The following is a 15,789-nucleotide window of genomic DNA, read 5'->3' as shown; positions in this document are numbered from 1 at the left end:
TACTCATTCATATATATATATATATATATATATATAACTGCAGACAGTGCACACTGTTTCGACCTATGTGGGTCTCATCAGTGCAGTGCAGACACTGGGCCAAGCTCTGGAATAAACCATTGCCTGGGCGCTACACTTGTGGGACCAAGTGCAGGCATGTTGCCATGCGAGAGTGCTCAAATCACAACTAAGGTGATGAGCTTCGCCCGAAGGCTAAGTGCATGGCAACCCCAGTGTAGAGTGCTCAATCGCAAGGTAGCCAAAAGGCAAAGCCAAGCGAGAGCTATATATATATATATATATATGAATGAGTAAATATGTAGATAGATATATGTATGTATATATACATTTCTCACTCTCTCTACTTTGCTCTCTCTGTCAATTTATATATATATATAAATTGCAGTTAGATAGCTCTCGCTTGGCTTTGCCTTTTGGCTACCTTGCGATTGAGCACTCTACACTGGGGTTGCCATGCACTTAGCCTTCGGGCGAAGCTCATCACCTTAGTTGTGATTTGAGCACTCTCGCATGGCAACGTGTCTGCACTTGGTCCCACAAGTGTAGCGCCCAGGCAATGGTTTATTCCAGAGCTTGGCCCAGTGTCTGCACTGGGCCAAATTGAGCACTCTATCTAGGGTGAGTCATTGCCGTTGCAATTGCGCATGCTCGCTGGTTTACTCTAGTTTGAGCACTCTGGCATGGCTTAGACGATACCACAAAGGTTGGGTCGTTTGGGGTGACCGTCTCGGTTCTCCCCCATCCTAGCATTAGCACTGCACTGATGAGGCCCAGAAGGCCGAAACAGTTATAAGCTTCTCGGCCTTTTAGCCTATGAAAATCAGTATTCTCTTTTTTCTTTCAGTTTTGATAATGGAAAGCCAGGAGAGCCAATTTAATGAGCAGTTCACCAGTACCACCGACGGAACCTGGGCAACAGCGTCCGAGCTTGATGTCCCGGAGGCCTTAAAACTCCTTGAAAACAGTGGTGTGCGTTTTAGAGGCGTACCATTTATGGGCTCAGGGCAAACCAAGATTATCAAAGACCGGTCAGTGTATTTTTCCGTGGATACCTTGGTTACCTCCCAGACTATTTTGGGGAGCTTTGATGCCGCTGGCATTGACATTGATTCAATCGCCACAATCCAGAAGAAAAGTTCGAACAAGTCCTGGGTAGTCTCTTTTGTATCGCGAGCGGCGAAGGAGGCTGCTCTTGAAACCCCATACGTTGAGATCGAGGGGCTGAAAACCTTTCTTGGCGACTGCGAGAACCGTCTTGCAATTGTGAAAATATATGAGGCGCCAGCGGAGCTGCCGGATACGGCCTTAATTGGCCGCCTTAGCCACTATGGCCGTGTCCTCAGCTTCCGCCGTGATCTAATCGCGCAACATATCGAAAACGGAGTGCGAACGGCCAGAATGAATATCGCCCACAAGATCCCAAATACTATCCGCGTGGCCGGTGAGACGATACGTATCTGGTACCCGAACCAGCCTAAATCGTGTAGAAACTGCGGTGATGAGAACCATTTGGCCAGGGAATGCTCAACAGTTCGTTGCTTTAACTGTGAGCGCCCTGGCCACCGTTCCGAAGATTGCGAGGAAGGGGCTAAATGTTCAGTTTGTTTGTCAGACGAACATCTCATTGACAGCTGCCCGTTCGTTCTCTTCAGCGCAAATATTGATGCCGGTGCGAAGGTAGAGAAAACGGAGGAACAGAAGAAAATGGAGCGGGATGAACGAATGAAACGCATGAAGGAAAAACGCGAAAAGGAAGACAAACGTAAACAGGACGAAGAGCGAAAGAAGCAAACGAAGGAAGAAAGGAAACAGCCCCCTGAGGGACGCGACGAGCGACAAAAGGACTCAGAAAGAAAAGACGAGCGAAGGGATGAACGGCGGGATGAGCGAACAGATGAACGGCGAGACGAGCGAGGGGATGAACGGCGAGATGAGCGAGGGAACGAACGGCGAGGTGACCGAAAGAATGATCGAAGAGATGAGCGGGAAGAGAGAAGAGGCGACCGTGACCGCTATCGCAAGCGCGATGACCGAGACAGATCTTCTCGCCGCGATTATTCAGATACTGATAGCGACGACGGATGGGAAAGAGTCAGGAGAAGGCGGTACAGATATTAATTTATCTATTAATTTGCTTATTTATTTATTAACCAAACTCGATGAGTAAGCTTAAAATAATTTCTCTAAATGTGCGAGGACTCGGGTCTTCTAGAAAAAGTAGGAAAATTATTCAAGAATTAAATTATTCAAAGTGTGACATATTCTTTTTACAAGAGACACATGTCTCATGTAAAAAACAAGCGGAGGAATTCGAAACACTCTGGCGCGGCAAATGTCTGTGGTCCTTCGGGACTGGCAGGTCTGCCGGTGTTGCCATCCTCTTTTCTCTAAACTTCCCAGGCAGAATTATCCGTTTTTTGACCGATTCCGAAGGAAGAATATTGAGCTTACTCATTGACTACTATAATTCTAAACTAAATTTAGTAAACATTTACTCTCCCAATACTATTTCGGATCGTAAAAGTTTTTTCTCTTGTCTGCACAATTACTTTCTCCCCCAAGGGGATCTAGTGATCGGGGGAGACTTTAATTGTGTAGACAATGTCCTAGATAAATTAAATTGTTCCGCCATCCTATTGTCTGATCAAAAACTTCTCCGATCCCTTTGTGCTGACTTCTCACTTACAGACATTTGGCGCAAAAACAACCCGCGCAAAGTAACTTTCACCTGGTCTAACAAAGACCATACCCAGGCATCTAGAATTGACCGCTTTCTCGTCGCTAAAGGCTTAACCCTAGTAACGAAATGTAATATTCTTCCATGCGTATACGACCTATCCGATCATGACTTTGTAAAAATTGAACTAACGACTAACCCTTCTAGTCACGGTCCTGGAATTTGGAAGTTCAACAGCTCTTTACTCTCAGATGTAGAATTTAAAAACATTATGTCAAAATCGATTAACAACTTTAAGCTTAAAATCCCCGAATTCGCCTCCCTTCGCGAGTGGTGGGATGCTCTAAAAATTGAAATCCGCAAAACAAGTATTTCATACTGTATCCGTAAACAGAGAACAGCAAATGCCAAAAGAATCCTAATTACTAAGCAATTAACCCATGCTAAAAACGCTTTACATTCTAATCGCTTAAATAACCCAGGTGTAATTAGCGATTTGGAAAGCCAATTGTCCTCTCTAATCTCGAAAGAAGCCGAAGGAGCTAAAGTCCGCTCCCGAGCACAATGGTTCGAAGAAGGCGAGAAACCAACACGCTATTTCTTCCGTCTGGAGAAAAAACGAGCTGACATGAATAGTTTTGAATCTTTTTTTGACGAGAACGGTGTTCTCAGAAATTCTCAAAATGATCTTGAAAGAATTTTAACCAATTTCTACAAGAATTTATTCACCAAAGATCCTCTTGATATGCGAATTCAAACTGAAATAATTGACGACCTCGAATTTTCACTGACTGATTATGAGCGCAATCTATGTGAAGGCCCTTTTTCTAATAAAGAATTACTTACTGCATTGGAAGGCCTTCAGACCGGCAAGTCACCCGGTTCTGATGGTCTCCCAACAGAATTTTACTCGTGTTTTTGGAACGATGTGAGCGAATCTCTCCTTTCTGTTTTGAACGAGGCCTTTCTTGCTGGCTCCCTCGCGGATAGCCAGTACGAGGGCCTCCTACGACTCATCCACAAAAAAGATGATCGACGCCTCGCAAAAAATTGGCGCCCAATTTCCTTGTTAAACACTGACTACAAGTTAGCATCTAAAATCATCACTGAACGATTGAAAAAAGTCATGAACTCCATCGTGCATTCAGACCAAACGTGCGGCGTGGTCGGCCGCACTATCTTCTCAAATTTGGCCTTACTTCGTGATGCCCTTGACATGATTGACAAAACTAATGAACCAGGTATTCTCATTTCCTTAGATCAAGAAAAAGCTTTTGACCGAGTTGACCACGAATTCATGATGAGACTATTGCGTAAATTTGGTTTCGGCCCCTCCTTTTGTGGGTGGGTCGAACTATTGCTGGTTTGCAGCTGACGTCATACATTTATGCAAATTAATCGTCCGCCATGTTGGTGCTCATCTCAGGTGTGAAATTTCATGCAAATATAGTGCCATCTCCATAGTGCCCTCTTTCAAATACTTTGTTCTATGGATACTTCAAGCGAAAAAAATCCAGAATCGCAAGAGAATATTCTTCTCAGGATACCCGTGCTTTCGAGCTATGCGGAGGGCCTAGAAAGCCGTGTTCGAGAGCGATATTTAAAGAAAATTTCTGTGGTCGGTGTCGATCCAGCAGCCATTCCAAAGGAGCAGTTCCACTCAGAATGTTTGCCCCCGATTGAAGTCTCGGACCTTCTTTCCTATTTAGTTCTCGAGACAAGTTACTATACAAATAAGCAGTTTAAAGCTTTCAAAAGTCTTGAAGCGTACAAGCAAGTGGTGTCTGGCTTCGTAAACTCGGTTCAAGGAGCAGAGATTCTCAACAAGATTGTTGTTGTGGCGAAGGTGAAACATTCGCAACGGATGAACGATCCTCTGATAGACATTTGGATCATCGCAGAAAGTGATGGTACCATTCTTTCAGCTCATTGCTTAGGCTGCAAGGCAGGCCTTGCTGAATCCTGCTCGCACGTAGCAAGTGTCCTTTTCTATATCGAAGCAGTGACAAGAATCCAAGGGAAACTCGCATGTACTCAAACTAAGTGCACGTGGATTCTGCCAACGTATGTTAGAGAAGTGCCGTACTCGAAGGTGCGGGATATCGACTTTTCGTCCGCGAAAAAGCTTAAAAAGACGCTGGACCAAATAATCGACTCCCTGCACCCAAATTTCGGGGAACAACAGAAAAACTCAGCGGAGAAGGACGATCTAAGTTCGCCCATCGCGTCTCTATCAGGAGAAGAAATGCAGGCTGTGTATGCGAAGCTAAATGCTTGCAAAATTAAAGCTGCTGTTCTCAGCTTCATCGATCCCTATGCTGACCAGTTTATCGATGAGAGCCGCTCCCTGCCGATTATTCCCGATCTATTTGAAACGGGAAATGTTGATCTTGCTTATCCAGAACTACTAAGAAAATGTGTTGAAGTGACATTGGATATTTCTGATGAGCACGTAAACAAAGTGGAACTCAACACAAGAGATCAAGCCAGTGGGTCGGGATTTTTTAGACATCGTGCTGGCAGAATTGGTGCGTCTGAAAGTCACGCAGCATTTCACACAAACATTGCACAGCCCTCTCAGTCTCTGATTAACACAATTTGTTACCCAAGCCTCTACATAGTTAACACTAAAGCTACCAGGCATGGTAAGAGGCATGAAAGTGATGCTGTAAATGCATACGAAGCTGCTGTAAAAACTGGTCATGTGAACTTAACTGTTAAGAAGTGTGGCTTGTTTATTAACAAAGAACATGAATTTCTCCATGCCACTCCTGATTTCTTAGTTTCATGTGACTGTTGTGGCACTGGATGCGGTGAAGTGAAGTGCCCGATTATAATCAAACATGGCAACTTTGAGAACTTTGCTCAGCAGAAGAATTCCTGCTTAGAAAAAGTGAATGGACATTTACAGCTTAGAAAAAATCACAGCTACTACTATCAGGTGCAGCAGCAGCTTTTCTCTGTGCCTGGAATCAAGTATTGTGAGTTTGTGGTTTGTGCCATTGATGAGAAAAAGAGCATGAATTTAATAGTGCTGCGCATATATCCAGATGTGCAGCATTGGAACTCTGTACTGCCCAAATTGGAAACATTTTGGAGAATATGTATTCTTCCAGAAATTCTAGGGCGATGGTATACCAGAAGATGTACAGTGCCTCCCAAATTACCAGATAAGGATGGTATTTGTTTTTGCAGGAAAATCAGACATGAGGAAACCATTTCATGCAGTAACAAAAATTGCCCTTACAAAAGGTTTCACCCTTCCTGTCTTTCGCTCACTGCCTTGAGAAAGCCAAAGACTTGGTATTGCCCTCACTGCTCTCGACTTCCCCAGTTCAAGAGAAGAGGTGGTACCAGGACATCAGCACAACCCCCTACAGCATCTATTCAGGCAGCTATGAAATTGGACAGCATCTGCATCTGCAAGACTAAGCCTAGTACAACAGAGAAGGTTGTAGAATGCCATGGAGACAACTGTGAAAATGGAAAATTTTTCCACCTTTCCTGCCTCGGTTTAAACAGAATGCCCAACAATTATCAAACAACCTGGAAATGTTCTGAATGCAATAAAGTTGCCACTGTCCATTCAGCCACCACCCTTACCAAGTATTGTTCTTCATCAGATTCCTCAAGTGGTGAAGAGGAAAGTGATATTTCTATCATTAAAGTCACTCATGGAAGCAGTGACAAGTCTAGTCCTCTGGGAAACCTAACTGACTCCCATTTTGATTTAATTCTTAGTCCCACTGGATGGCTAGACTGTGACATTATTCACCAAGCTCAAGTTTTGCTGCGTGGTGAGAATTCAAGCATAGAAGGCTTTCAGCGACCAACACTTGGCCCAGTTAGAAATTTTGATGTTGTCAGTGGTGAATTCATACAAATTTTGCACACTGGTCACAGTCACTGGGTGTGTGTAAGCTCAATTGGATGTGAGCTGGGACATGTCAATCTTTATGACAGCCTGTATCATGACTCTGTTTTAACCCAAGAGGTTGAAGAACAAACGAATGACTTGTTAGGGGGCTGTTTGGTTGCTCTTAACCCTATGCCAGTGCAGCAGCAAACAAATGGAAGTGACTGTGGGGTTTTTGCAATTGCATTTTCCACCTGCCTGGTCTTTGGAGAAGATCCCACATTCATAAATTTTGATACTCAAAGTATGAGAACTCACTTAGCATCATGTCTAAGTAATGGCAAATTTACTTTGTTCCCTACATTCTAAGTACACTGATTATGCATACAGTCTGAAGTGAAGGATAAAATCCATGTAATTTTGTTTTTAATCAATTTCAGTTCTCAATCTATGTACATTACATGCATCAGAAGATCATTTACTTTGTTCATAAAAGAAAACTAAGTTTTGCAGGGCAATTTTTTTAATCACACTTGCCAGTCAAAGTTGTTTGTACCTCAGTTGTAATTTTCATGGTATTCTTTGCTTTCCCTACTAAGACACACAACAGCCAATGGTAATTGAATGCTAAAATATCTCTTGTTTTAACATAATTATAAATTAAAGATTACAGGGCTGGATGCATTCTTCATCCAATCTGCATGCCAACATTAAGTCAAATCAATGTTTCATTTCTTTTCCTCTCATTTCGACAATGGCACACCCACATAAAGACAATGTCAAACAACCCTCCAGTTTCAAAGGAAGGAATCAACAAGCAATATCTAATTAAAAGGGGACATAAACAAGGGTTTGGTTTCTCTTTCCAAGGCTTTAAATTTTTTTTAAAAGAATGATCAAGGGTTTGAAGTATATTGTTGACACCCTCATGGAGAATTCCTCGATCATCAGATACAATATTATTTCACTATTTACAGTACAACTAAGAAAAAAATGTGAACACCAAAATAAGTCGTGGGTATTAGTCAAGTGGCACAAACCTGATTGGGGTATTCTGGATAGAACACAGTTTGATGAAAAAGTAATAAACAATGTTCACAGTAACAATTCAGGCATATTTCAGTTGTTCACCATTTTTTGAATTGCACTGTAACATCCAAGGTTTACAAATTAAACAAATGGTAAAGTACATTAAAAATATTTATTGGAATATCCACATTTCTGGAGAGTTCCATGTGTCTTTGTTTCTAAATTTATCTTCAATCGTACACAACATAACTATTTGAAATGGGAGGTTTGCCTAATCGAAAGGTACAATAGGAGGACAGAAGTTAACAAGAGCTGCACAAACTCTTATCATGTGATCCACCAGTGGAGTGTAGCGATCAGAGTTTTCATGATTAGATATAAGATAGTCAGTTGGCAGGGTACCTTCTAGAATCGTAAATTTTCGTCTGAGCAATCCAATCACACGTTCAACATGGATCCTTACATTTGCAATTCCTCTAGTCTGCTCCACATCCACTGGGTCCAGCTGAGATTTTCCCTTTGTAAAAGCTGGGATTACCAATCTTGCTTGCTTGAGACCAATGCTTTCACTAACGGTAAATCCTCGGTCAGCCATCACCATATCTCCCGGAAGAAGCTTGTCCAGAAAACCACAGTTCTCGGTTACAAATTTATCAGAGACACGACCTCCCCAGGCTTCTGAAACAAAAGAAATCGTTCCTTGGGGGGTTATACCAACAAGAATCTTGATAGTGTTGTGGTGTTTATAACTGGAAAATGTCTGTGCTCTGGCAAGCAAGTTTGATGGTCTTTCAATAAACACCTCAAAACAGTCGATAACAACAGTTGTTTTCCTGCCAAAGGCATACTGGAAACACTGGGGCATTGTCTTCCAAAGTTGATGCCTGTCTGGCCAGTAAACAAAGGGAAACAGTCTCTTGTCCATTACCACAATCCAATGGAAAAATATTCTTGAAATAGTTGAAATCGATACAACAAAACGGTAGGCAAGGTCCTGTAACGGTACATTAAGCCTAAGTTTCATGAGTACAATAATAAACTCTTGGAACCTATCGAGTGACTAAGTTTGCCTTTTTACATGTGAAGCTACATGGTCAAACACAACCATTAGCACTTCCAAGGAAGGTAGACCGGTATAGAAGCGAACCTTCTCGTTCGAATCTACATTGTGCTTGTCCCAGTAAGGAGATGGCTTTCCAGAGACAAAATGCTTGCCGCATACTCGTTCGCTTTTGAGAACGTCTTTTGCTTTTGTGTCGCCCCGACTTATCGCTTGTATCCACTTTTCTCTCCTCTCTGTTGTCAATTCTTCTTCGAAGGTAGACTTATTTTTGATAACTGATGGTATTCGATAAAATCCAATCCCTTTCTCCCGATCGCTTCTACTGCCACAGCCGAAAACTACACAAAGAACCATTTCTACTATCTCACGTTCACCTTACTATAAGCGCATTTGTAACTATTTGTTTGGGCACCAACATGGCGGATAGCAACCGTCGTCAAGACGAAAGTCACGTGGGTGAAAACAAAGAATTTTATTCTAAAGCCTTCTCTAGAATCATTGTTAATGGCTCCCTGTCCCCCCCTGTCCACTTAAGAAGAGGGGTGAGACAGGGATGCCCATTATCTCCTCTCCTTTATGTGCTAGTTTCAGAAGTATTATCAACGCAAATCCGTAATTGTAAAGATATTGAAGGTTTCCTGCTCCCCGGAGCAGGGGGCCTTCAATATAAAATATCCCAGTACGCTGACGATGCTACTTGCATCTTAAAATCCGAAAGATCTCTTTCTTCACTTCTCCGAGTCGTATCAAAATTTGAACAAGGATCTGGCGCTAAACTGAACACGTCCAAATCTGAAGCAATGTGGTTAGGAAAATGGCGAACTAGAATTGAATCTCCCTATGGCCTCAAATGGGTCACTAAAATGAGAGTGCTTGGTGTTTACTTCTCAAACGGCCTCGTCAATGTCGACGACGACAATTGGCGGGCCAAATTAGACAAACTAAGTTCGGTTCTAAATCTTTGGAAACAAAGAGACCTGTCTTTTATCGGTTGTCATGGAAGTGTTAGGAATTTATTTATTAAATGTAAATTATTTTTTTTATTCTCTTAGGATCAGTGTAGTTCGTGATTATTTGTATCTGTTACGTAATTTTTATTCTTCACTTGTGTAAACTGTTGTGTAATTAACCTTTATTGTGTATATCAAATAGTTTTCTTCATTCTTTTCGGGCACCTTGCGTCCATGTGTATTTAAGGATTTGGGTGGTTTGGTACGGTGTGGTTTTTTTTTGAAGAAGTGAGGTGAAGGTTTGTGAGTTACGAGCGAAGAGCGTGGAAAAATTTGAGTCGACGGAGACTCGGCACAGTATCATTTCTGAGAAATTCATTCAGAATAATCGTTCCATTTCACGGTAGAAAACCATTTGCGGGGGAACGGGTGTGCAAAGAATCTACCAGACTGTGAGCTAAAGGAAGAAGAGATAGTAACTAATTCAATAACAAGTCTGAGCGAATCAAGTTACGAGAAGTAAAAAGTTGAAAACTGCAAAGTTGTCAGAAGACGAAGCAAAGTTGAAACGAAGGAAACGAGCAAAGTTGAGAACTGGTGAGACAGGAACCTGGTTGGAGAAACGGGAGTTTGGTTTGGCAGGGCACTGTTTGTTGGTGGAGCGTGGTGATTTGTGGACAAGAGAAGAACACGGACGCGGGCGTAAGGTGAAACCCAACCGAACTGAACTAAAAAAAAAACCTTTTCTTTATCTTAATAGTAATAATCTTGTAAATAGTTTTAGTGTACTGTAGTTTAAGTTAGCGTATTCCTGTAAATTAATTAGATCATTGTATTATCGTTATTGTTAGTCGCTTTATTGTTTTAATTAGCATAATAAATATCTCTAGGCCTACGTTTAGTTGTATTGTGGCGTGTGTTCTCGGACTCGTTTATGTTCTGTGTTTTGTTTGTGTTAGGGGGCACCCACCTTTGTGGCGCGGATTCGTCACATCGGTAGAACCTTAATTGTAAACACTTTAGGCGCAAGCCGTTTATGGCACGTTGCTAAAGTCATCCCCCCACCCCGTTGGGTGCACGATAGCTTTAAGTCGATCATTTGGCCTTTTATCTGGAAAGGAAAAATGGAAAATGTAAGTCGCGATCGCTGTTGTGCGCCCCCATCCTCTGGGGGCCTCAACGTCGTTAATTTTAAAGCTAAGTGCGCTAGCCTGCGCCTTTCTGTTTTTTCCAGTTTAAGAGATGACTTTGGCACATCCAAATGGCATTACCTAGCTCGATATTTTTTAGGACATAAGCTAACTATTCTAGATCCCCGTTTTTCTTTTCCCACAAATTCTGGCCCCTCTTCCTTCCAATTACTACCGGCTTTGTTTAGATAATTTCCGTACCTTGCATCAGAAAACTGGTGCCTTACCTGATTTACTCACCAGTAAGAATTTATATCTTTTGTTGCTTGACCCCGTCTGCGTTGCACCCCGGTGCTCCGGTTTTTGGGCGTCTGCTATGGACCGCCCCATCAATCGTTGGGCCTGGGTGTGGCGCAAGTCTCGCCTAAAGCTAATTGAGAACAAGAAGAACGATCTAATTTGGCTATTGATCCATAGAATGATCCGCGTAAGATATCTCCTAAAGTCTTGGGGATACATCAATAATGACAAATGCGCGATCTGCGGTAAAACAGAAACTATTGAACACTGTTTCTTGGGATGTCCCAGAGTTGTGAAAGTCTGGGACTATTTCTCTCCCCTTTTTCGTGTTCTACTCGACTCCCCCTTCTCTATCTCCCCTACCTCTATCTATTACCCCTTTTCCCTAGACCAATCTACCACCAGTATATCCTTATCTAACTTTCTCAAGGCAACCATCATATATTGGTGTTGGCTTGCCAGAAATAAAGCTACCTTCGAAGGTTCTCTTTTGAGCTCCAACGCGATTATCGACTTAATTAAAAAAGATGTCCAACTCAGAATTCTTAGCAGCGACACTGATACCTTAAGGAATTTTTGGTCTTTTAAAAACGCATTTTGTTCGGCCGATGCTGGTAAACCTGTCTTCTTTCCCTCTCTTGCTCCCCCCTGAACCTTTGTATATAATAAAACTTGTTAAACCTCGCCCATGAGGGGTCCTTACTCCGGGCTACAGGCCCGCGCGCTGTTTGCGCCCCACATGGTCGGGACAAAACTCTTTGTAAATAGTAAATAGAACTTTATAAATAGAAAACTTGTAAATAGAACTTTGTTAGCTCTTACAGGTGGGCGCTTACTCCGGGCTGTTATAGCCCGTGCGCTGTTCGTGCCGCCTGTAAGAGAAAATGTCATTAGTTAATGGAGACCTGTAAATACTTAAGTAACTCATAATTTAATTCGAATACTTTAATCAATTAGAATTGTAAATAGATATCATTGACGAAATAAAACCGCCTGGTCTCCAGGCTTTTATATTTTAAAAAAAAAAAGTACTGTCTGCAGTTAGATATAGCTCTTTGGCATACAAAGCTTTGCTTTCATGTCCAAATTGAGCACTCTATCTAGGATGAGTCATTGCCGTTGCAATTGCGCATGCTCGCTGGTTTACTCTAGTTTGAGCACTCTGGCATGGCTTAGACGATACCACAAAGGTTGGGTCGTTTGGGGTGACCGTCTCGGTTCTCCCCCATCCTAGCATTAGCACTGCACTGATGAGGCCCAGAAGGCCGAAACAGTACTGTCTGCAGTTAGTTATATATATATATATATATATAAATGAGTAAATATGTAGATAGATATATGTATGTATATATACATTTCTCACTCTCTCTACTTTGCTCTCTCTGTCAATTTATTTATTTATTTATTTATTATCTTGGCGTATACATTATAAAAAGTAGCAACAAATAAAAATCAACCTAATTAAGATTTTTGACATCCAACAATTTACAAATATTGGTAATATTACAGTTAAGAGGAGTATTTCTCAAGTTTTATAGCAAGATAAACAAACTTAATTTGCAATTAACTGATGTCAGTGTTTAAACTGTACCATACAAATGAGTAGAGATATATCACGAAATGCTATCAAGGACTCAAGATCTTCAAGAGGCTCAGAACTTCAGTTTTTGGGATTACGTGCATAGACCTCTCCTCCCAGACTTTGCAAATTCAAAAAGGCGACATACCAGTAATAGGAGTGTCATTGGCATAGTAGATATTACAATGATAATAACAATCAAGTTTTTTCATTTAATTATATTATGGTAGTCTTAATATGCTCACATACCTCAAAGCAATGTACAATTTATGAACATCTGAATTAGAGTTAAAGAAAACCTTGAGGGAAGATAGGGTGTCACTGCTGGAGCAAATTGTAAAAGCTAATCAAAGATGTCCTTAGGATTGAGTTGACTTGTATAATAACACTTTACTTTTTTCCAATACCTTTTCAGCTACTGTACAATGTCATCTAACTGTCATGAGTCATGCCAATATAATAAATTAATTAGACAAAATGTTTTCCCAATTGCTGATTTAGTATTGGTTTTTTCGTGATCCTTTTGAAATTACAAACTAGCTGTGACTAGGTATTGTCAGTGACAACTAGTTCAAAGTTTTCTTGTAAACCAGTTGGAATGTTGCTCTTCTTTTTTTTTTTTTGGTTCAATATTTTGTAAAATTCTTTTTTTTCTGGTCAGCACTGGATAAACAATCACAATGCAAAATTTAATAGTGGTTCCAGAGTGCTTGATCCACAGAAGAGGACAGAAAAGAAACTAGTGAGGAGATAAAAAGGGGGTTTAATGCTTTCACTAGGGAGTTCCTACAGAAAGGTAATCACAGATATAAACTACATATTTAGCTAGAATTGGACAAGTTCCTCCACTTTTCTCCAATGGTATGGAAGACCTCGGCTCTACCCCCAGTCTATTCTGTGATTATGTCATGTCCTTTAATTCCACAGAACAGACAGGGGAAGTGCAGTGGTCTTCCGTACCATTGGAAAAAAGTGGAGAAACTTCTCTGAGTCAGATAGAGATGCCTACAAAAAGGTGGCAACAGATACAGGGTCAGTTGTGTCACCACCCTCAGCTGATAAACAAGCCAAGGAGATAATTGGCAACATCATGAAACAGGTCAGGCAGTCATAATAAATTATTATAGTCATTATCATCATGACCATTATTACACAATTACTATGATGTTTATCACAGTATGTGATTTGAATTTTGTAGTTTAGAAATGATTGCATGAGTACAACTTACCAAACTGGTATATCAAATGAAATCTGAGTAACAAGTAATTGAAATGATATACCTGATAAAGTAACTCACACGATTTGGTTTATGTTGAAAATGGCCTTCAATTGTGCTAGAACAGCTCTCCCATCTGTTTTCTTGTGTATCTTTGCCTGAACTTTTCTAGCCAAGAGGGCCAGAAGATGTCAAATTTTGTTTAAAGAAGCATTTTGTATTGCATTCTGTTATACATTGATTTAATTGATAAAAGTTCATTTCCCAGTTTTCTTATTGTTATATTTATTTAACTGATAGGTTGACTATTGTCAAACTAAAATATGATATTTATCTGTATGGATTGTCATGTATTAAGATGTGTCAAAATGTTTTTCATTACTTGTAATTTTTCTAATTGGTCACTAGGTGTCTCACTCTCCTAATAAAGAATGAAAGTTATTTAAAAACTGGTCCGTTCTCGTTACTAACCCTTATCAATGGTTTACACAGGTTGCTGAACTGGATACATTAGGTGGTCATGCAGTGGTGTTATGTGCATATGATGGCATTTGTTACCAAGGTTCAGCTGGAATTGGTGACAGTCTTTTAAAAACAAACACCATGGAAACATTTGCAAGTAGATTACACAGTGAGTACTGACTATAAATATGCATTAATTATCACTTTACTTTTGATAATTATGCAGTTTCAGAAGCTCTTCCTAATTTGACTTGTAATGTTGAAATCTTTCTACAACTTTTTCCCCTTAAGAATTTGCAAACTGCGTGTCTGATTGATCCCTGTAGTGTATTGATTATACATGTACCTATCTTATTTATTAACAACAACCTAGTATGGGTTCTAAGGTGAGCACTTTGTACTTAAATGTACTACTTGCAGTAATCCTACTGTACTGGAAATGCCTGCATGCTGTAACATTACTATAAGTCAGTAAACTCTTATACTTCTATCTGTGTAAGGTGTTTATCAATAAAGTTCAGTTAGGCTTTGGCAAGGAAAGAGCAACAGTTTCTTTATGTCTAAATGACGACACTACAATCCCCATTTTGGATTTTTCTATACATGAGTTGATGATGAAGACAAAAAAACATGTATTAAACCAATTACGCGTAGATTCCAATTTGTATTGCATTTCCTCACTGAAAACATCAACAGGACAGCTAAACGCATCATTAAGAGTAGTAATCCATTTTCTCGTTTTATGCTACTTTAAACTACTTTCATTTCCTTATACCAGGAAATGAAAAAATGAAAGGCACTGCATTAATGTTTAGATAAACAACTTACTGTACTAAGCATCTGGATTTCTAAGAAATTAGAAAAGAAATCAGATTTCCAGTGAATATATGTCGTTATTTTATAGGTAATTCCCTGGAGGAAAAGCAAGACGTCTCTGTGAAACATCTACAATAAGTGTTCAGCACCAAATACAGTATGCTTTTTTATACATATATGTGCCTTAATACATGCACGCTCGGGTTCATACCTGATGTTAGAGCGGCAATGTCGGTGGACCAGAAGGCCGCATTCAGTTTCAGTTCTCCCATGAGTGAAAACTACTTATTCATAGACTTCTATTTGAAGCATGTAGGTGGAAGGGGTCAATAGCTGTTTTACATTTAGTTTATACTTTTTCTTCTGATTTTATAAATACGAAAAAAGTCCGTCTTTCCCGACACAAATTTTGATTCTGCTTTTGATTTCCTCTTGTGGCAATTCTCTTTGTCTATAGCTAGAAGTCCTGTATAGTTATATGATATTCAGTGCAGCAAGCAGTGGCATCTAGCTTCAGTTTTTTTTGTTTGTTTTTGTTGTTAATTTATATCTTTCTCTTTTGTAGGTGAACTTGTCGAAAGGACAGAAAGTAAAATGCCTTACGCCAAGATATAGCAAATGGGCATTTTATTTAACAACCTTCCATCGGATATAAAGGGAGAGATTGGTGTTATTCCCCGGAAACCGTCG

General features: G+C 40.4%; 2 protein-coding genes across 2 annotated transcripts; one reads left to right on the top strand and one right to left on the bottom strand.

Moving 5' to 3' along the window:
- Positions 1–4,057: 4,057 nt before the first annotated feature.
- Positions 4,058–7,770, top strand: LOC148723747 (uncharacterized). Its single transcript, XM_088733287.1, has one exon. The coding sequence runs from the start codon at positions 4,188–4,190 to the stop codon at positions 6,921–6,923; it is 2,736 nt and encodes a 911-aa protein (XP_088589413.1). The 5' UTR covers positions 4,058–4,187; the 3' UTR covers positions 6,924–7,770.
- Positions 6,952–8,607, bottom strand: LOC111345529 (uncharacterized). Its single transcript, XM_088733288.1, has one exon. It carries the CDS (start codon positions 8,605–8,607, stop codon positions 7,855–7,857), a length of 753 nt encoding a protein of 250 aa, XP_088589414.1. The 3' UTR covers positions 6,952–7,854.
- Between the last annotated feature and the right edge of the window lie 7,182 nt (positions 8,608–15,789).

This window comes from Stylophora pistillata, chromosome 9 (genome assembly GCF_964205215.1).
Source record: "Stylophora pistillata chromosome 9, jaStyPist1.2, whole genome shotgun sequence".
Lineage (NCBI taxonomy): Eukaryota > Metazoa > Cnidaria > Anthozoa > Scleractinia > Pocilloporidae > Stylophora > Stylophora pistillata.
Note: the sequence above shows the minus strand (reverse complement) of the source record. Positions and strands in the feature narration are given on the sequence as shown.

Excerpts from the sequence above, each read along its gene's own strand:
- LOC148723747 (XM_088733287.1), top strand. The coding sequence starts at position 4,188 with ATGGATACTTCAAGCGAAAAAAATCCAGAATCGCAAGAGAATATTCTT.
- LOC111345529 (XM_088733288.1), bottom strand. The coding sequence starts at position 8,607 with ATGAAACTTAGGCTTAATGTACCGTTACAGGACCTTGCCTACCGTTTT.